The sequence below is a fragment of the Prionailurus bengalensis genome, chromosome A2 (genome assembly GCF_016509475.1).
Source record: "Prionailurus bengalensis isolate Pbe53 chromosome A2, Fcat_Pben_1.1_paternal_pri, whole genome shotgun sequence".
In the NCBI taxonomy this organism is placed as follows: Eukaryota; Metazoa; Chordata; class Mammalia; order Carnivora; family Felidae; genus Prionailurus; species Prionailurus bengalensis.
In genome coordinates this window covers 107,824,594-107,847,401 of record NC_057348.1, presented here as the reverse complement: position 1 = coordinate 107,847,401, position 22,808 = coordinate 107,824,594, and the positions used below count along the sequence as shown (strand labels likewise).

General features: G+C 34.1%; 1 protein-coding gene across 2 annotated transcripts in view; it reads left to right on the top strand.

Annotated features, from left to right (window-relative positions):
• The window catches only part of AGMO (alkylglycerol monooxygenase), a 400,977-nt gene that overhangs the window by 62,400 nt on the left and 315,769 nt on the right, over window positions 1-22,808 (top strand). For both annotated transcript variants that reach the window (XM_043589013.1, XM_043589014.1), the window contains exon 4: window positions 2,789-2,940. In XM_043589013.1, coding sequence (XP_043444948.1) covers window positions 2,789-2,940 — 152 coding nt within the window. The remainder of the gene's footprint in view (window positions 1-2,788; window positions 2,941-22,808) is intronic.

Here is a 22,808-nt window from a genome sequence, read left to right as displayed (position 1 = left end):
TGCTGATATTGAGTCTGGCCAAAGCCTTCTATGTAAGTTTCTTGGCCTTTGAAAACTGCCACCCACTGGGACATCTGGGTGGTTCAGTCTATTGCATGTCATGATCTCATGGTTCCTGAGTTCAAGCCCCACATCTGGCTCACGGTTATCAACGCAGAGCCTTCTTGGAATCCTCTGTCCCCCTCTATGTGCCCCTCCCCGGGTTCTTTGCTCTTTGAAAAAATAATTTTTTTTAAACTTAAAAAATAAAAAAAGAAAAAGAAACCTGCCACCAACCAATATAGGGTGACTTGCCACTTTTTTTTATTTCTCCTAACTCTTCACATACAGGGGACAATTAAAGAACTAACAATAATCTCAAATTGAAAAAAATGGGTTTTAAGATCTGATAATGTATAGTCATTTCAAAAATGTAGGCTTTTGGGGCATGTGGGTGGCTGAGTCCCTTAAGCGGCCAAATATTGATTTTGGCTCAGGTCATGATCTCTTGGTTGTGGGATCGAGCCCTATGTCAGGCTCTGAGCTGATAGCATGGATCCTGCTTGAGATTCTCTGTTTCCCGTTCTCTGTCCCCCTCCCTCCCTCTCTTTAAAAAAAAAAAAGTTTGTAAAAACTGTAGGCATTTGACATTTCTTTTCATTATTTATATTAATGCTGTTGTGAAGTGACCTAATGTTCTATGTTACAGATTAACTAATAATTTGAAGTATTCCAAATAGGAGACAATTTTAAAGTTATTAAATCATAGTTATAATCCTATCATAATTAAAGTCAAAAGTAGATTAAAATTAAAGGCCCATATCTTCAAAAGACTCAGTTACATGCTAATTCATAGATGCTCACTGTGTAGAGGGAAATACTATTAAAATGGTGAATTTAATAATATACTAATTTGAGCTGCTTCTTCAGCCTTTATTTAAAATTAGAATGTTTAACAATTTCTTCATCTGTTCATAGTTTATAAGTGAATTTTTATTAGAGTGATCAATTCATTTTACATATTAATAATAAATATAAAAGAAAAAGTCACTTCAACCAAATTTATAGAAGTGATACAGGAAAGATTATCTTTAGTCTAAACTTAAATTTGATTACAGACAATTTCAAGAGAAAATGCTACACTTAATCAAATTGAAGTATATTATATATTTTTTGGAACGTTCTTGGTAAGAATTTATAGAAGCTTGGTAGCATAGGTGGCAAACCATATTCCAGTGTCTGGGTTTTTAAAAAAAAGTTGTTTCTTTTAACTAGATTTTTAAAAAAAATTTTAGTAGCTTTCCAGTTGACCTACAGTGTTATGTTAGTTTTGGTTGTGTAATATAGTGATTCTATAGTTCTATACATTATGCAGTACTCACCATGATGAATGTAGTTACTATCTGTTGTAAGGCAAAGTTTTACAATATTATTGACTATATTCCCTATGCTGTAGCTTCATCCCTGCAATTTATTTATTTTATAACTAGAAGTTTCACCCTTCCCCCTCCCACCGCCCCCCCACCCCCCCACCCCCCCCCCCCCCCCACCCCCCCCACCCCCCCGCTGGCAACCACTAGTTTGTTTTCTGTATTTATGAATCCTTTTTTGTTTTTGTTTCTTTTTTTTATTTTGTTTTTTGGATTCCACATATAAATGGAATCATGTTGCATTTCTCTTTCTCTGTATAACTTGTTTCATTAAGCATCATACCCTCTAGGTCCTTCTGTGTTGGCATAAATGGCAAGATCTCAGATGGCACTGTAATATCCTATTGTATGTATTTACCACGTCTCCTTTATTCTTTCATCTATTGATGGACACTTGGATTGTTTCCTTATCTCAGCTATTGAAAAAAATGCTGTAATAAACAAAGGGGTACTTATATCTTTTCAGATTAGTGTTTTCATTTTCTTTGGTAAGTACCTAGCAGTAGGTGTACTAGATCGTATGGCATTTCTATTTTCAATTTTTTGAGGAAATTCCATACTGTTTTTTTACAGTGGCTGTACCAATTTATATTCTCACCAACAGTGCATGAGGGTTCACTTTGTCTATATCCTCACCAATACCTGTTATCTCTTGTCTTTTTGATACTAGCTTTCTGACTGGTGTAATGTGACATCTCATTGTGGTATCTAAGTTTTTACACATTATTTCTAGGGAAAGATTATTCCCTTACATCTTTAGAGTTATAGTTTATATTACTACAAGAATTATTGAAATTCTTTGAGAATCCAATTTGTGATCCTAAGTATAACGTCTAAAAACATAAGAGTATAAGTCTGTGTGCAAAAGAGAGAAGAAGGGAATAAAGAGAAATAAAGACAGTAGTTAGCCAGAAGCAACTTTGATCTAAGGCAGTAGGCATTTCTGCAGTCCCCTTTAAACTTTGTACCTTTTAAACTTCCTTTAAAAAGCACCCTTCTTGTGCTCTTCATTAAGATTTGGAAATGACAGTCACAGAAAATAAGTTGTAGTTTTGTCATATTTATGTTGTATGGTTTCTATGAAAGTATTTTAAGAGACAAAAAAAAAGAAGAAAAAGGAATGGCATCCTAAATTCCATGAAATCAAGAGTGCAAATAGCTGGCATCCATGATAACTGTGAAACGAAAGGAAATATCTCATGGAACATTTTGATACCAAGGAAATTGAGCCTTTTAAAAGGTCTGATAGAACTGTGAGAAAAAAAGGAGAAAGACTTTTATTTTTATATATGAATACATTAATTTTTAAATGTTACCGAAAATGTTTTATAATTTTACACTTAAAAGTGGTATAATCATTGTAAATTTTATTTTTCCAGTTTGTTTTCCAGAAGCATCGAACTGACCACATACATTTATATCTGGGAGAACTACAGGCTCATCATTTTGCCTTGGGATTCTCCATGGACTTGGTATTTAACTTTCTTAGGAGTTGATTTTGGCTACTACTGGTTCCATCGCATGGCCCATGGTAAGTTGCAAATCAAGGTTTTATTGATAATTTAGGGATAATTTATGCTGAACTCTGTTGGGCTCATAGCAGGTATTCAATAAATATTGAAGGAATGAATAAGTGAAAAACATGGTTTGTCTTAAAGTATATAAAGATTAATGATGAAAGTTTAGTTTGAAATTTAAATGGAAAAAATCTGAATTTTTTTTAAAAGGCGAAATTATTAGAGATACATTTTTCACACCTCTTGTACCTAACTTGCAAAAAAACTGTTGAGAATGTGATGGCTGTAGCATTACTTTTTAATATACCACCTGACATTTTTCTTATTATGACATGCTTGGTAGAGTCTAGAGACTCTCACACACAGTATCAGACTTCATGTCACAATTATCAATGGTCATTCAGAAAAGCTCTGAAACAGCATGGAATCCTGGGTAATGTGTGCTGTCATACATAAGAGTGATTCAAGTTCTTGGCAGTAATTCCTCACTGCAAATGAAAATGCAATCATCTAAGCACTAACCATAATGCATTTCAGTATTACCACAGTTTTGTAAAATTTCTTATCTAATACAAAGCCCTCTTACCACACTGGCCCACTGAATTTGGTTTTTGGGATTACTGGCTGAACTTTCCAAACAATGTTTTGTTATGGAAAGGGACATGGAAGGTCAGGAAACAGTCTTAAACTATGTAGGACTAAGTGGAGGTTGGAGAATGATTGTAGAGCTAAGGTGAGCAAATAGTCTTTAAGGAGGAAGAAGGCATGCAAACGTATTTCTGAAGGGAAATGGGGGAATGTGCTAATTTTGAAAACCTACTGAAGAGTAGAACTGAGGATTTCAGTGGGTGGTTGGGTTGAGTGTGTGGGGAGGAAGGAAGGAAGGGGAAGAAACCTGGGATAATAATAAAAATTAATTGGGGGATGGCAAGAAGAGGCCTGAGAGCAGGGTGAATAACCAAGCAATGTGTGTAGGAGGATGGTGACCAAATATCCTTCCCAAGCAAGGATGAGGAAATAGGAGTGACATAGATTAGCATTATGTTTAAGGCATGAAATTTTAAATGCAGCGTTATTTTTGTTAGGTACATTAACCATGCGTAAACAGTGAAACTATAAAGAATGTTAATTAATTAAAACAATTTGAAAGGAACAAATAAACTAGAAAAAATTATTTATTTTGTGTGTGATAACCTTTGTCTTTGAAAATAATATGTCAGTGCCTGACATCATTTCCTTGTGTATAAAGCAAGAGGATACTCCCAAATTGAACATGACTAGGAATAAAATATGGTCATGTAGTAATCTTTGTATTTTATTTCAAAATAGTAGTTTTCTCCCTAAAATAAACCCATTGGCAATCTTCCTCATTTTCTATGCAGCAAATGGGTAATGCAGAAAGCATTTATATTGTATTATTTAATTTCAGGAGCCTTCTAATATCACACTGTCCTGTACAGATGTGTTTGTTTGGGAAATCTGCAAATTCGCTTAATCTTTAAAAGCCCATTATAACAGGAAACAAAGAACCAACAAAATATTACCAAATATAAAACTTCTAAAAATATGTTGATGTTAAGTGCTCCAGTTAAGGAAGAGCAATAAAGTAAAATAATATATTAAATACACAGAATCGAGGCTGTGTAAAGTATGCTTCCCATTAGAAAATTTTGAACCAAATCCAGTGGAAGCAGGCATTAAAAAAAAAATCTAAAAACCTTCTGGAAAAACACTCACCACCTTCAGGCTATGAAGTCTAATCATAAGTTCAAAGATCTTTGACTTGTGATGGAAAGCTCATAGGAAAAAAATAAATTAGTAGTTGAAAGTGTCAACCTTCAGTATGGTAGTCAAATTTAAAATTTTTGTGATAATAATGTAAAATATTAAATGGATTTTTAGAAATCTAGAAGTACACAGGAGTAAGAAAAACTTTTAATATCAAATTTCTTGAGCCTCTTGGGTTACTGAACCAACGTTAGTTAATTAGTCAAGTTTATTTAACTGAGAAGTTTGAACAGTTCTAAAATCCTAACGTTGTCCTAAAATATAATAAGGAAAATACCCTCTTTTCCTACTTAATGTGTTACTTTCCTTTCACTACTTGCAGTTAAATAATAAAATAAAAACACATTCCACATTTGTTGATATGTTAAATGCTATGAGTTTTGAAGAAACAATATATACTTTTTGTTTTTACATATACTTAAATTATTTCTTTAGTAACCCAAATTGCCGCTAGGTTTTTTGCTGTTGTTTTCTTGTTGTTATTTGTTTGGTTTGCATCCATGTAGAATTTTCTCACATTAAAGTTATGGAAGGAGTTTATTCTCAAAAACTTGATTTTGGTCTCTATTCCTGTACAAAAGACCAGGAGGATATTTGAGTCTATTGTGTTATTTATATTTCATTCCCTTTTCCTCTGGGATCATTAGAAATTCATTGCTAATTATTGCCAACTTACAGAAAAACAAGAGTAACACAGTAATTTCTATAGAATGCCTTGACATCTTAAGAAGGAAATGTAAAAAGACAAAATGAAATTCATCTCAAATTTAAAGTAGCTTCTGGCATGCTTAGTCTCCAATACAAAAGGATGCATTATTTTTTCCTTGAATTTCCTATGAGTTATACTAAACATGCAAGAAATCGGGTGAAGATTTTTAAGGGAACATTAAAATCATTACAGTGTAAATGATTACTATTTAGTAAGAGTAAGAATGAGTCTTCCAGAGTGCTAGTAGTAGATTTTATCTCATCTTGGGTGATAGTTGCAAGAGTGTATGTGTTTGTAAGAAATATGTTGAGTTGTGTACTTAAAGTTTGCATACATTAGTCTTCAAAAAAAGTTAATGAGTAATGCCACCTATATGATTTCTTAGTGAGTAGCTTGAAGTCAGAATGATACAAAAGGTAACCCAATTTAGAAAATAAGAACCAAGAAATTATCATTTGTAACTATAAGCATAAACATGTGACATTACACAGATTTTATCTGTATCAGTTTCCACAACCAAGGATGGTGGAAAAACAAGAAACCAGTTATTAATTTTATTGCCCCTCTTCTCCAAACCCTTCTTTGGTATCTCTTGTGTTACCAGAGGTAGACCCTACAGATATTTGCAAGCTTACTTGGTATTAGACTTTGTCAGCTTAAAAGATTGGAGGGATACTCCAGGGCCAGAATAGCAGGGGCTTTGCTTCCATTTTTCAGAGTGCTCTTTTCCATGAGGTACTTAGCAGATGGGTGCCCAGGGAACCTGGTAGTAACCATAGTTTAGCTGTAGCCTATACCTTTTGGTAAGATCCTCTGTCTTCCAAAGGGCCACATCAGAGGATTGCCTGTAACACACACCCTCTGGGGGCTGTGTGCTCTAGGAAGTTCCTCTGTTCCCACTAGAGCTCCTGAAGTAGCCATAGCTTCTCCAAAGATGTCTGACTCAGACTTGGTGGAGGATGGGAGGGGGTTTTCTAAATTCATACATGCCTGCATTTTTTACTCTCCCTCAGGTGCTTAGGCAATAGTTTTGTTCCCTAGTTGCTACTTCTGTACCACTGAACTACTCCTCGTTTACCTTTTAGTAGCTAACTGCTTTTTTATTAGTTAATAGTTCTTTACATTAGCTTTTTCTTACTCAAATTACTGGTGTGGTTTTTTCCTCCTGATTAGACTCTGATTGATAAAGCCAGCTTCCCTACATAGTATATAAGGTTGTAAATTGAAGTTTATCCTGACTCTACCTTTAATATTCTATTCTGTGGCACTGATTATACATTTAGGCTATAATACAATTTAGTTCATTTCTGAAATAAAGAAGTTCATCTGTAAAATTGTTATAATAAGACTTTATACAATCCCCTCAAACTCCAATTCTTTTACTCAACAAGTAAATTAGTTCATTTTCTATTTATCTCTTTCTGTAGCTAAAAAGGGTGGGTGATCATGATTTTTGTGTAATTATTTAGTCATTCCTACAATTTTATTATGATTAAGTGGGCCTCTCTATATGACTTATTAAATTTCACTTGTTTTCATTCTTTTCTGACTTCTAACAGGGGTTGAATTTAGACCATTTTAATTTTCATCACTGTTTAAATAAAAATAAGCAAGTGTTCATTGCTTAGAAATTATTTTATTTTGTGGTAGTACCAAGTTTGTGGTCTCTATTGAAGAATAAGTGACCTCCATTCAGCTACATTTGTGTTTCTTTTTTTAAAAAGACCAGAATAGAGGTGGCAGGGTAGCTCAGTCAGTTAAGCATCCGACTTTGACTCAGATCATGATCTCACGGTTCGTGAGTTCAAGCCCTGTGTTGGGCTCTTTGCTGACAGGCTGGAGCCTGGAGCCTGCTTCGGATTCTGTGTCTCCCTCTATCTCTGCCCATTCCCCGCTTACACTCTGTCTCTCAAAAATGAATAAACATTAAAATTTTGTTTTAAATAATAAAAATAAAAATACCAGAATATACCTATTTTTTGTAGCTCTTTGCTGTATGTTTCACTATATTTTTAATTTTTTTTTTATTTTTTAAAATTTACATCCAAATTAGTTAGCATATAGTGCAACAATGATTTCAGGAGTAGATTCCTTAGTTCCCCTTACCCATTTATCCCTTCCCCCCGCCTCCCACAACCCCTCTAGTAACCTTCAGTTGGTTCTCCATATTTATGAGTCTCTTCTGTTTTGTCCCCCTCCTTGTTTTTCTATTAGTTTTGTTTCCCTTCCCTTATGTTCATCTATTTTGTCTCTTAAAGTCCTCATATGAGTGAAGTCATATGATATTTGTCTTTCTGTGACTGACTAATTTCACTTAGCATAATACCCTCCAGTTCCATCCACGTAGTTGCAAATGGCAAGATATCGTTCTTTTTGATTGCCGAGTAATACTCCATTGTATATATATACCACGTCTTCTTTATCCATTCGTCCCTCAATGGACATTTGGGCTCTTTCCATTACTTTGGCTATTGTGGATAGTGCTGCTATAAACATGGGGGTGCATGTGTCCCTTCAAAACAGCACACCTGTATCCTGTGGATAAATGCCTAGTAGTGCAATTGCTGGGTTGTAGGGTAGTTCCCTTTTTAGTTTTTTGAGAAACCTCCATACTGTTTTCCAGAGTGACTGCACCAGCTTGCATTCCCACCAACAATGCAAAAGAGATCCTCTTTCTCTGCATCCTGTTGTTGCCTGAGTTGTTCATGTTAGCCATTCTGACAGGTGTGAGGTGGTATCTCATTGTAGTTTTGATTTGTATTTCCCGGATGATGAGTGATGTTGAGCATTTTTTCATGTGTCGGTTGGCTATCTGGATGTCTTCTTTGGAGAAGTGTCTACTCATGTATATTGCCCATTTCTTCACTGGGTTATTTGTTTCTTGGGTGTTGAGTTTGATAAGTTCTTTTTAGATTTTGGATACTAATCCTTTATCTGATATTTTGTTTGCCAATATCTTCTCCCATTCTGTCGGTTGCCTTTTAGTTTTGCTGCTTGTTTCCTTTCCTGTGTAGAAGAGTTTTATTTCGATGAGGTCCCAGTAGTTCATTTTTGCTTTTGTTTCCCTTGCCTCCTGAGACGTGTGGAGTAAGAAGTTGCTGTGGCCAAGATCAAAGAGGTTTTTGCCTGTTTTCTCCTTGAGGATTTTGATGGCTTCCTGTCTTACATTGAGGTCTTTCATTCATTTTGAGTTTATTCTTGTGTATGGTGTAAGAAAGTGGTCCAGGTTCATTCTTCTGCATGTCGCTCTCCAGTTTTCCCAGCACCACTTGGTGAAGAGACTGTCTTTATTCCATTGGATATTCTTTTCTGCTTTTTCAAAGATTAGCTGGCCATATGTTTGTGGGTCCATTTCTGAGTTCTCTATTCTGTTCCATTGATCCATTCTTGAGCCATATGTTTCACTATATTTTTATAATATACTGTGATTTTATTCTCATTGGATCAGTGAGGGTGAAGTCCAGACTGTTTTTGCTTAAGTTGCAGCCCTTCCTCTCACCTCTTTCTGTCATTTCTTCCTTTCTCTCAATCCTTGGAGTAGTGATCATTCAGAACATCAGTGAAGGGAGTTTTGCCAGTTTCTCAGTATTACTTTCTACTAAAAAACATGTCATCTGTATCAACCGTTTTCCTCTGAGTTCATTTTAATGACAGAAGCAACACTCTGTCTGATGGTAAACACTTGTCATAGGAGTACTTAAAATGAACTGAAAGATTACCATTATTGCCCCTCAGAAAAACCCATCTGAGGGAACTTTCCTCTTAGAAAGAGCTTATTTTTATCACGGGTAGTTGTGGTCATGCTTAAGGCTACAAGTTGAATTTCCTTTAGTGTACTTAGATTCAAGATGTAGGTATTATATGAAAAGCACATCTGAAACACATATTTAAGCCATCATCCAGGTGTTGAAAGTATGGATGCACTAAGATATCAAACAGGCAAATCATACACTTGATGATAAAGGGTAAGAGTTTCAGGAATCTCCATCAGCCTATTTTTGAATGTTGATACTAAAGTGTGGAAATATTTCCAGGAAATATTTCCAGGAATAGTTGGGAGCATTTGAGGATGGCTCTGGTAATATTTTCCAGGGATTAAGAAAGCTGTGAAATGAGCAATCAAAATGAAACTGGAAGGCAAAGAAGGATTAAAGATTAATTTATGAGCCTTAGTCAGCTTGTGACTGCTTAAGACATGTGCCTTATTTTTCCTTTAGTGCTAGGACTTAGTACACTTGCCTGTCACATAGCAGACAGAGCACTGGAATTTGTTTCAAGAAATCTAGTTGTATAACTATTTGTGCAACTATTTACCACACACATAACCTTAGGGTTAACCTCCCTGAAATAGATTTTATTGGCATTATTAATCTCTCAGTTTTGTGGAGTTTGAATTAAAAATGCTTTAAGAGTGCATGAACCAAGTGAAAATGAATGAGTGAATCAATTAATTGATTAATATGCCAACACTAAGAACACATGATGGAGGTTTATGTGAAGATTTAGGGGTGATTAAAATGGTCAGAAAAGAGACAAACTTAAGTTAGGGTAACCTTTAGGATTTAACTGAAATGATACTCCATTTAATATGATGTGGGAAAAGCATTTTTTTTCCCAAGTAATTTTGTTCAAAGGAGAATTTGGAGAAGTCTTTTACCAAATGCATATGATACATTAGCAAAGAAAACATTTGATCCCAGCCATTCTAGACCATAAGAAGCCAAATCAACTGCAATTCTACCCTCTTTCATTTATTAAACAATTGTAATTGTGACTGAATTTATTGTTACCATATGAAAATAGCACTATGAAAAAAATTATGAAGAGAAAAAACTAAGTGAAGATGTCTGGAAATATTATCAACTAACTTAGAGACTTTTTTTTTACCATTATAAACTATTTGCACATTAATTTTTTCAATAAATATTTAATGATCACCTATTCTGTATTAACCCTATACCAGGTACCAGAGATAGTGTTGTTAATAACTGATCTGGTCACTGATTGTTCATTCTACTATGGATGATAGGTATTAATAATTACTTAATTATAATAGGTAAAGTACCATGATGATTATAGCACAAACACAGAAAATGACAAAAGAAATCCTGTCCTCATTGTTACTTACTCTTAAATTTGCACATTTCTGAATGCACTGATCAATTTTTCTCAAAGCAGCGTGCATTAAAAAAATGAGATTCTGTTTAAAATGCATAATCCTCATGATGATGATAGTAATAGTATTAATAGCAATACCAATCGTTAAAAGTCAACTATTATTGAAAGCCATTAGAGAATGTTTAAAAAGCATAGATTGTGGAATCAGGTTGCCTGAGTTCAATTCCTAGTATTTCCACTTATTAACTGAGATTTGGAGCAGATTAATCTGTTCTAATTTCTTCATCTCTTAAATGTGAATAATACTATACTCATGATAGGGTTTTTTTTATGTTTATTTAGTTTTGAGAGAAAGAGACAGAGCATAGGAGCGGAAGAGGTCAGAGAGAGGGAGACACAGAAACTGAAGCAGGCTCCAGGCTCTGAGCTGTCAGCAAAGAGCCTGATGCAGGCTCAAACTTATGAGCTGCAAGATCATGACCTGAGCCAAAGTGGGAAGCTTAATCAACTGAACCACCTAGGTGCTCCCATGATAGGATTTTATAAAGTTTAAATGGGCAAAACCTCGGGAAAATGACTTGTACATTGTTAATGTTAAGTGTTACTATTATTATTGATTAATCTTTATTACATTGCTAGGTACTTGACTAGGTGCTTTATATTATAAACCAGCATATTATATTATTCAATTCCCAGAACAGCCCTATGAAGTAGGCATTCAGTTGTTCATCAGATATTAGATGAGAACCTATATTCTAGTAATTTCTAATTTCTGGGAATATAGTACTGAACAAATAAATGCCACTGTCTTTATGAAGTTTGCATTTTAATAGGGAAGGAAATCCAGATGTAAAACATACGTAATATAATTCCAGGTAGTGAGGAGTGCTGTGGGATAGAGGGTGATGAATACAGGAATCAAGTAAGACCTCTCTTGGGATTCATAGAGGTGATAGGTGGCATTTTAGTAGAAATTTAAATGAGCCGAAGAAGGCATCCTTGGGATATCTGAGGAAAGAGCTTTCTACACAAAAAAACCTGTTAATGCAAAGTACCTAAGGAGGGAATAAGCTAGGCATACTTGAGGAATATTAAGAAACCATCTGTGGAGAATACTGTTAGGGAACTGGAAGAAAGAGAATGAGGATGACAGGATTCTGGTCATACAGGATCCTCTAGACTGGCAATAATGAAACTGATAAATTAATCCTCAGCAACACTCCCCAGTTTATCCTGCAGCCTATTTATTACGGGTGTAACATGAAGCCAGGAAGATTTTTAGAAGAGGAGTGACATTTATTTATTATTTAACAAATACTCATTGAATACCTACTGTATGCTTTAACTTTTATTGGCATATATGGTACTCAAAATCCAAAACATTTTTATGAAAGTTACTAATATAATGTCAGGATGTGATATGTGCAGTAAAATTAATAAAGCAGTTTTGGAAAAATAGAAAAGTACCAGATAGGTTTGGGCATCACAATTTTATATAGAATGCCCCAGAATATTTGTCTGATAATGTGACTTTTAAGCCCAGACCTAAAGCTTTTTAAGAGAATGAGTCATATGCTTCTGGGGAAAAGGAATACCAGGCAGAGAGGATATAGTAAGTTCAAAGGCTCTGAGACAGAGAATACATGGCACATTTGAGGAAATGCAAGAGGATCATTCTGGCTGGAGCTACAAGGGGAAAGGATTAAAGTTGCACTAGATGAGGGGTATCATAAATGTGAGGCAGTTTGGGCATACCATGCAAGAACTCAAACTATCATAAGAGCGTTGACTTTAAAATAAAGACCGTAACAAGAGACAAAGGACACTGTACAAGCATAAAGTAAAGAATCCAGAAATTTAACAATAGTAAATATTTATGCACCCAACATGTGAAAGCACCCCAAAACATAAAGCATCTAATAACAAACGTAAAGGAAATAATTGATAGTAATATGATAATAGTAGGGGACTTTAACACACCACTTACATAAGTGGATACATTATCCAAACAGAAAATCAACAAGGAAACAGTGGCTTTGAATGACACATTAGACCAGATGGGTCTAACAGATATAGTCAGGCCATTCCATCCTAAAACAGCAGAATACACGTTCTTTTTAAGCATGCTTGGAACATTCTTCAGAATAGGTCACATGTTAGGCTACAAAACAAGTCTCAACAAGTTCAAAAAAATTGAAGTCATACCATAAATCTTTTCCAACCACAATGTTATGAAACTAGAAATAAACCACAATAAAAAGTCTGGAAAAAACACAAATACATGAGGTTCAATAACATGCTACTAAACAATGAATGGATCAACCAAGAAATCAAAGAGGAAATAAAAAACTACATGGAGACAATCGAAAATGAAAACGCAATGGTGCAAAATCTTTTGCATGCAGCAGAGACTATTCTAAGAAGTTTATAGCAATACGGGCCTCCCTCAAGAAGCAAAAAATTCTCAGATAAACAACCTAACCTTACACCTAAAGGAGCCAGAAAAAGAACAAACAAAACAAATACAGTAGAAGGAAGGAAATAAATAATAAATGTTAGAACAGAAATAAACAAAATAGAAAACAAAACAAAAATACCCAGAACAATGGAACAGATCACTGGAACCAGGAACTCATTCTTTGAAAAGATCAACAAAATTGATAAACATTTAGCCAGATTCATAAAGAGAGAGAAAGAGAGAGAGAGAGAGAGAAAGAGAGAGAGAGAGAGAGGAGACTCAAATAAACAAGACCAGAGATGAAGGAGAAGAAAGAAAAACCAACCCCACAGAAATACAAAGGATTATAAGAGAATATTATGAAAAATTATATGCCCACATGTTGGACAACCTAAAAGAAATAGATAAATTCCTAGAAACATATAAACTCCCAAAACTGAATAAGGAAGAAATTGAAAATTTGAACAAACCCATTAGCAGCAATAACATGGAATCAATAATCAAAAAACTCCCAAAAAACAAATATCCAGGACCAGATGGCTTCACAGGTGAATTAGACCAAACATATAAAGAAGAGTTAATACCTATTCTCCTCAAACTATTTCAAAAAATAGAAGAGGAAGGGAAGCTTCCAAATTCATACTGGGAGACCAGTATTGCCTTGATACAAAACTCAGATAAATACAATACAAAAAAAGAGTACTACAGGCCAATATCTCTACTGAACATATGTGCAAAAATCCTCAACAAAATATTAGCAAACAAATCCACTAATAGGTTAAAATATCATTCACCATGACCAAGTGGGATTTATTCCTGGGATTGCAAGGTGGTTCTACATTCACAAATCAATGAACATGATATATCACATCAACAAGAGAAAGGATAAAAAACATGATCATTTCAATAGACTGAGAAAAAACATTTGATAAAGTACAACACCTATTCATGATAAAAGTCCTCAAAGTAGGTTTAGTCCCTCTAAACCTAGGGAGTGTATCTCAGCAGAATAAAGGCCATATATGAAAAATCTACAGCTAATAGCCTACCTAGTGGTGAAAAACTGATAGCTTTTCCTCTAAGGTTAGGAAAAAGACAAGGACATCCACTGTCACCACTTTTATTCAACATAGTACTAGAAGTCCTAGCCACAGCCATCAGACAAGAAAAAGAAATAAAAGGCATCCATATTATATGGAAGAGGTAAACCTTTCACTAATTTCAGATGACTTGATACTATATATAGAAAACCATAAAGACTCCACTAAAAAAAAATAGAACTGATAAATGAATTTAGGGAAGTTGCAGGATACCAAATAAATATATGGAAATCCTTTTCATTTCTATACACTAATAATAAAGTGGCAGAAAGAAAAATTAAGAAAACAATCACATTAATAATTGTACCAAAAATAATTTAAAAATTAGGAGTAAATTTAACCAAGGAGGTGAAAGACCTGGACTCTGGTTTTTCTGCTTCAAGTAGTAAGAAAAAACAACAGAAAATTTCCTTACAACTCTAAAGGCTAGAAGTCTGAGTTCAAGAGGTAATCAGGGTTGGTTTATTCTGAGGCCTCTCTTTTTGGTTTATAGGTGGCTATCTTGTGGACCCTGTGTTTTTGTATCATCTGCCCTTGGTAGGAGTTTGTGTACTAATCTCCTTTATAAAGATATCAGTCATACTGGGTGAGGACCCACCCTAATAACCTCCTTTGAACTTAATTACCTCTTTAAAAACTCTATCTTTGGGGCACCTGGGTGGCTTAGTAGGTTAAGCTTTGGGACTCTGAATTTCAGCTCAGGTCATGGTCTCATGGTTGTGAGATCCAGCCCTGAGTTGGGCTCCATGTTGGGCGTGGGACCTGCTTAAGATTCTCTTTCTCCCTATTCCCCTGCCCTCCCCCTGCTCCCCCCTCCTTTGCTCCCCCCTCCCCCCCCCCTCTCAAAATAACAAAAAACCCTAAGCTTCAAAAGTAGTCACATTCTGACGTACTGGGGTTAGGAGTTCAACATATAAATTTTGGGAGGACACAATTCAGTCCACTAATAATAAACCAGTTGAGTGAGAAAACAATAATGCTCTCATTTCATGAATATACAGAGAGCAGCTTCATTGGCTTGAGGAAGAGGCAGTGTTTACTCAGGGGGAAAAAGGACACATTTAGAGTTAAAGACACCTGATTCTAATCCACTTAATTTTCCTCGTTTGTGAAATGGGAATAATCTCTTCATTTTGATGTGGTGATCAAGCTTGAATAAACAATCAATTGTGATATATCATAGAGCCACACTACATACTAAAAATCTTACACTAATTTTGAAGATCGTATTTAAAGTACTCTAGATATTTTTACTGTTTTGCTAAAACTTTCTAAAATATTACAACATATTTTCCATGTTTTTAGAAATTATAAATTATGTACAGAAGTCAAAATAGTTTAAAGTGTATGATTTTTGGAGTTTGATTAATTTCCAAAGTTATTTTTCTACTATTTGTTCAAAACCAAATGGGTTTCTCATTTTAACCTCATTTTGTAACAAAACTTTTTGTTATGCAGTTTTTGGAATTTTTAATTCTTTTATTCTGAAAGTACAAAGAGAGAGACTGCTATAAGAATTGATGAAACATTCATATAAAAATTAATAACTTATCTTTCTTATTCCAAACCATTTGTAAGAAAAAAATATTGTAGAAAAAAGCACAGAGGAGCAAAAGATGGAAAATGAAATGTGCACCTAAACCCATCCCCCAGAGATAGCTTCTATAAGTACAGTGTAAATGAAGGGAACCTGGAATCGAATTGCCAGGGTTAAGACCCTAGTTTACCATTTTCTGCATAATATTGAACAAGTTATGCCTCCTCTTTGTTTTTCCTTATTTGAAGTATTCAAATAGCAAAAGCATAATCCACGTTAGATCATTATGAAGTATAAATGAATTACGATTGAGAAAACAGTACAGAGCCTGACACATAATAAGTAAAAAAGAAAAAGAAAAACATTAACTGTTATATTGTCTGGTCTCTTTGTTTATATAATGTATTATATGTAATCTAACAATATGAAAATTATTATGTTTTCCTTAAATGATAATTTATATACATTAGTTGTTAGAATAATTACCTTTGTCAAAATGCAGTATTAAGTTTTCTTATCCTTATACAAACATTTTTTTCTCATTGTTACTTGGAGATAGCAATAGAACTTCGTAAATGATCTTGTAAAGATTTACTATACAGCTATATCATTGGGCATATGTACAAGTGTATTATATGATATAAACTACAGCTAGAGAGCTCTGATTATATGAAACATACCTTGTGGATTTCTATTTATTACATTTTAATGAAATTGTCTTTATGCTTAATAAGATACATACATAGGAAAAAAGAATATCTTAGGTCTCAACACAGATATATAGACAAGGGAAAACACTGAAAGACTGTGTTTTAGGCATGCACTCATTTAAACAAGATATTAATGATCTTTTTAAAGATGAATATTTGTCAAGTATAATAAATAAAATTAAAATGAGCTTTTCTTTTAAAATTGTTTCCTTTTTTTTAACGTTTATTTTTGACAGAGAGAGACAGAGCATGAGTGGAGGAGGGGCAGAGAGAGAGGGAGATAGAGAAACCGAAGCAGGCTCCAGGCTCTGAGCTGTCAGCACAGAGCCTGACCCAGCGCTTGAACCCACAGACCACAAGTTCATGACCTGAGCCAAAGTTGGACATTTAACCGACTGAGCCACCCAGGTGCCCCTAAAATTGTTTCTTTATCTGTCACCTGGGATGGCTCAGTCGGTTAAGTGTCTAACTTCAGCTCAAGTCATGATCTCGCAGTTCACGAGTTCGAGCCCCGTGTCGGGCTCTGTGCTGACAGCTCAGAGCCTGGAGCCTGCTTCAGATTCTGTGTCTCCCTCTCTCTCTGCCCCTCCCTGTTCTTGCTCTGTCTTCCTCTTTCTCTCAAAAGATGAATAAACATTAAATAATGTTTCTTTATCAATTAAAACTTGAATAGCATATAATTTGAATTTGTTTTTGGTAGGTCAGGCTTATCCACATTCCTTTTTCCTTCAAACTTCAGTTTTCTTATCTTAGACTTTTTGAAGAGTGAAATTTTTGGAAGAAACAAAATCCATTAGGACTTGTACATTTTGTCTACATTTTAAAGTTTCTTTTGTTGCTCTCTGAGCTTAAATATTGATTTGTCAATATGTTTTCCAACTTAGAGATTGCAATCTCTTTTCCAGCAACTAGAAAGTAAAATGTGAAAAAAAAATCACTAAAACAAATTTGTTCTGTATTCTTTCACACTAGTAGGTAATTTGACCATCCTTTTTCTTAAATTTTGAGGGCTCATACTTCGTAGAATGCTTTGCAAAATGTAATTTTGTGTCATAGGTATTTTTAAATCATGTGTATTTTTTTGTCTCTCCAAGTTCACAAATCTTGATAATACAAAAAGACCCACAACTGTATATTTTCACAATAGGTTGTGCAGTATTATTTTTTAAAACATGTTCATTGCTGGCTCTGTGCTTTGGAAGTATTTGAAGCATCAAAGAGGACACGTGCTCTAATGTGAAGTGCTTATACTGTGAGTGAAACAAATAGATGAGCCTCAGAAAAACACACCAGCTATACAAGTGTCAGTTCAATCAGTACTTATTTCATAAGTACTAGATTTCATTAGCAGTGATTTCTGTGTTTTTAGAAATATAGGAAGATATGTAATTATGCACAATTTTGATGGGCTGTACCACAGTGATAATATTGCTTAGGGAAAAAAAAAACTGATTCTAAGTAAGGACATAGTGACCTGCACATAAAACATAAAGCTAAATGAATAGAAAGCAGAAAACAAAGAATGTAAATGAGTTTGAATAGAAAATATTTCAGTGGAGGCAGTGATATATAAATCATATCTATAGCCAAGATCTGTACTTAAAATTTTGCTAAAATGGAATATGGCATACAGCCTCACTGCCACCCTGCCTGCCACAACCTTGTGTCGGATTCAGTATACTTCTCTCTTTAAAAACAAAGGAATAGTGCAAATAATCATCTAAATAACACTAGATAATAATTAACTAGGCATATTAAGTTACCATAATAGCTTGGGTTTTTGACAAATATTAGTGGAAAACTGGGATATGAAAAGGAGCTACATAATTTCCAATGTCAAGAAAAGAGATTGATTAATATTTTGAGAATGGAGATAAATAAGAATATTTCAATGCAATGAAATACATAACCACAACATAACAGGAACTCAGTGGAGTAGCAGTAGATATTACTTGGATATTAACATTAATCACCATCTTTTCAGTGATCCTGAACACATACTTCACTGTATAACACATCAAAAAATTCAACAGGAAGAACTAGCAAATATCATTCTGAAGGTTTTTGTTAAAAGTTTGTGGGTAAAGGATGAGTACTAAATGTTACTAAAATTTAAATGAAATGTAATTTGACTAAAATTTAAATGTAAGGAGGTTGTTTTATAGGTGACAAGAAGTCTTCTTGCCACTTTGTTTTTTTTTAAGTCTACTTTATTTTGAGAGAGAGAGAGTGAGAGAGAGCACAAGCTGGGGAGGGGCAGAGAGAGAGGGAGAGAGAGAATCCCAGCAGGCTCCAGGCTGTCAGTGCAGAGCCGAAAGCCAGGCTGGACCTCACGAACCATGACAACACGACCAGAGCCGAAATCAAGAGCTGGTCGTTTAACCAACCGAGCGACCCAGGAGCCCCTGCCATTTTCAAATCCTACAGGACTCCAGATTCTTCACTGGAATTAGATCTAGTAAAATATTTATGAACATACTGAGGCCAAAGAAGTACCACAACTTTTTGTCCTAGGAGGCAATGAAAACCTCTCATTTTATGAAATAATGTTAACAGTGAATAACATTTACTGAGTTCTCTCAGTGTTCCTCTTACGTATTTTTATTTAATTAAAAAAAATAGGAGATGATTTCAATCACAACGCTTTCACTAAAGGGGAAACTAAAACAAAGAGTGTCCAGTTATCAGAGTTAATGTGTCAGAACATGAATATTTTGACATGAGGCCATTGATCTCAGAGTCTGTGGGCTTTGCCATTTCTTTAGCCTCTTAATAAAATTAAAAATTTTCATTAAATACAACATATACTAATATCAAAATATATCAAATCTACCTCTTTTAGATTGTGTTGACATATATAAGTCCTCAAATATATTGATAGGAAGGCAAATTTAAATTTTGTGACTTGGTTGTTGAGGTGTCAAAATTTTTACTGAAAATAAGGATTAAGCTGTATTACGATAAGATAGAGCGAGGCTCGCCTTTTCTCTCCCCATGCAGTGTTGTACTCATATTGCAGTCCTCCAGCCTAGACAGTGTTTGTGAGCTGATTGACTTATGCTATGATGCTTTTTGTCACTGTATATCAGAATCACCTTGGAAGCTTTAAAAAAATTAATACCTAGATTATAAACAGAACCTCTTACATCAGAATCTCTAGGAGTGGGGCCTGGGCTTAGTTGTACTTTTTGTTGTTGATGTTGTTTTAAGCCATCCAGTCATTTTATTTTTATTTTTATTTATTTATTTTTATTTTAGAGAGGGGGAGAGGGAGAGAGGGAGAGAGAGAGTATGCTCCTCTCTCAGCACGGAGAGTATGCTCCACGCTCAGCATGGAGCCTGGCATGGGGCTAGATCCCATGACCCTGGGATCACGACCTGAGCCAAAATCAAGAGTCAGAGGCCCAACTGAATGAGCCACCCAGGTACCCCAACTCAGTCATTTTAATGGGTAGCCCCAATTCTCATTGAAGATATGAGAGGGAACAGGAAACATGCTAGCTCTTGTGAAGATGAATTGACAATAATATGTATTTAAATATTACTAAATAGAATTGTATACATGTATAGTTGAATAATTACCATGTATGTTGAAATGTAATTCTACCCCCAGATACTTCATCATGAATCATCCATTATAAGAAAAATTTAAAAAATAACATTATTATCACTAAGAAATTAAACAATAAATCCATCACATTGTCTAATATTCAATCAGTTCATTTTTAATCCCCCAATTATGCCAGAATATTTTTAATGAAATTTTTATGAAATCAAATCAATATTTACCAAATAGTTTTAGTGTCTTTTTATGTGCCTTTTAAGTTGCAACCGTCACCCTATTTTTTAATGCCATTTATATCTGAATTGTCTAGGCCAGTTGTATTGTAAATTGATCTACATTCTAGATTTATCTATTTTCTCCCAGAATTGCTTACCTATACTGTCTGACCTCTCAGCTATCTGCAAATTGAATGTTAGATTTAGACTCCAGATCAATTAGAATCAGGATAAATATTTTTGGCAATAATAGATTAGGATCTCCATAAGGCAGGTGGCTACACCATTAAGTATGATAATGAAAGATTGTGTGTGCTTTTGCCAAAACCCTTAAAGGAACATTTTCCCCTTAATAAGAAATCCATATATAAATAAATTTATATATGTATATATTTATATGTAAATATTGATATAGAAATCTATAAATAAATCATGTCTACATAAATAATAAAGAGATTTCTATATATATCACATATGTGTGCATTCCTGTGAAATAAACACACAAAAAATTTCTAGAAAAAAAATTGCATATCCAAACTGATTCAGTAACATAAGGAAAATACAAATTTTCCTGTTGACCATTAAGAATTCATTCAGTTGTCAAAAATTAGCAGTTTTTGTATGTAATTTACAGTTAATCTATCTATACTTTGACACAAGTCTGTTCTATCCTCACCAAATCTTTCATATTATGATTATAGCTTCCAGTTTTGAAAATTGCCAGAATTACTATTACTATTATGGGGGTTGCAAAATGATGATTTAAAAAATTGTCCTCTTTTTTTTGCAACCATTAGCTGGCAATTTTCTTGTCTTATATGTGGACAGACCTAGCATATATAGTACATGTGATTTCATATTGATATCTCAAATTCAATTTTAATATTTTAGCATTTTGCTTTTAACTTTCATATTTGTATCAATATTCTTCTATACTGAAAATCTTGACTTGTAATAATACTAATGCGTTTACTTATTTGCTTTGTTGTATAGTAGACAGTAAATGTTTTATAATAAAAATATCAAACTAAAAATCCACTGGTAGAAGTTTAATATTTGTTTTCAGTTTTGTTTTTTCTTTAAAGTATATTCTATTATGAATGTAATCAGAGACGTATTTCAAAAATTACTTAAAATAATCATTTTCAATGGTTATGGTAACAATTTGGTATATAGTTAATTTTTTCCTTTTATGTTCAGTTGTTTATATTTACTTTTATTTTCATGGTTAGATACATAAAACAATTCAAAAGCATAAGACTGTACACTCAGAAATATTCCCATCCCTCTTACTTATTGAGATCACACTATATAGTTAACCATTTTTATAACTTGTCTTTATTCTTCCTGTGCATTTTAGTAAAACGCCCATTCCCCACCCATTCCCCCCATGCACATAAACATACACAAACATATATAAACATTTAAAACATTTATAAGTACTTTAAAATATAAAATAATCAGGTACATGCATACAGTTGTACAGTTATAGACATAATTTAGTATAACTCATACATAACAGTATACATACACACCATTAAATTTCTTAATCACAAATGTCACATGTATTTTATTGCTCTTTTGTTAATAGATGTATTAAATTATTATTTTTTTATTTTTTTTAACGTTTATTTATTTTTGAGACAGAGAGAGACAGAGCATGAACGGGGGAGGATCAGAGAGAGAGGGAGACACAGAATCGGAAACAGGCTCCAGGCTCTGAGCCATCAGCACAGAGCCTGACGCGGGGCTTGAACTCACGAACCGCGAGATCATGACCTGAGCCGAAGTCGGATGCTTAACCGACTGAGCCACCCAGGCACCCCTAGATGTATTAAATTCTTGCACTGTGATTATAACATTTTAAATTATTCTTGTGATTTTGTCGATTGAGGCTGAGCGATTTGGTGTACACACATTCAGAATCATTATTTATCCTGGATGACTTGAAAATTTTAACATTATGAAGTATGAGATCCTTATCTTTTTGAAAGTACAGATATTCCTCTTTGGTGCTCAAGCTCCTTTTCTATATTCAAATTGTATTTACTTTGTCAAAAAAAAAGACATTTGCTTAATAATTGTGTGGTGGCTATTTTTTCATATGAAGACTTTGTTCTTTATTCTATGGAAGCAAATGTTAATGGAGCAAATGCCCGTTATCCTCCCATGCTCCTTTCTCTAGAGCCAGAAGGAATTCGGACTGCTTATTTTTATACTTACTGGTATCTTGGGGAAAAAGGTAAAGAAGAGTTTATAAAACCTGGACAAAAGAAGGATGTAACTTTTTCAGTTCTCCCAAGGGCTGAATCTTGGCTGAAATAACTGACAGTTTTTGGACATACAGAAGGAAATGATGAGTTGAGCTAAATGTCCAGATGTGTGCTCAACAGATGTATAAAGTTACATTTGAAAAGGCAAGGAATGCAATACCTACATCTTTAGAGAGGAAGTTGTAAATAGTAAACATATAACTCAGCTATCAAGTGTAGTCTGATTTTTAAAGATTTTCAGAGTAACAAATACTTTTTAATCTCTTTAAAGATTTATATAGCAGTGCTTAAAAAAGTCCTTATATATATAAACTCAGTTTTAAAAAGATCATAAATTGAATTAAAGCAAATGGAGACTTAGAATATAATTCTTGCTTTATCATCTTTAATATATGGTTGAAAATTTTTG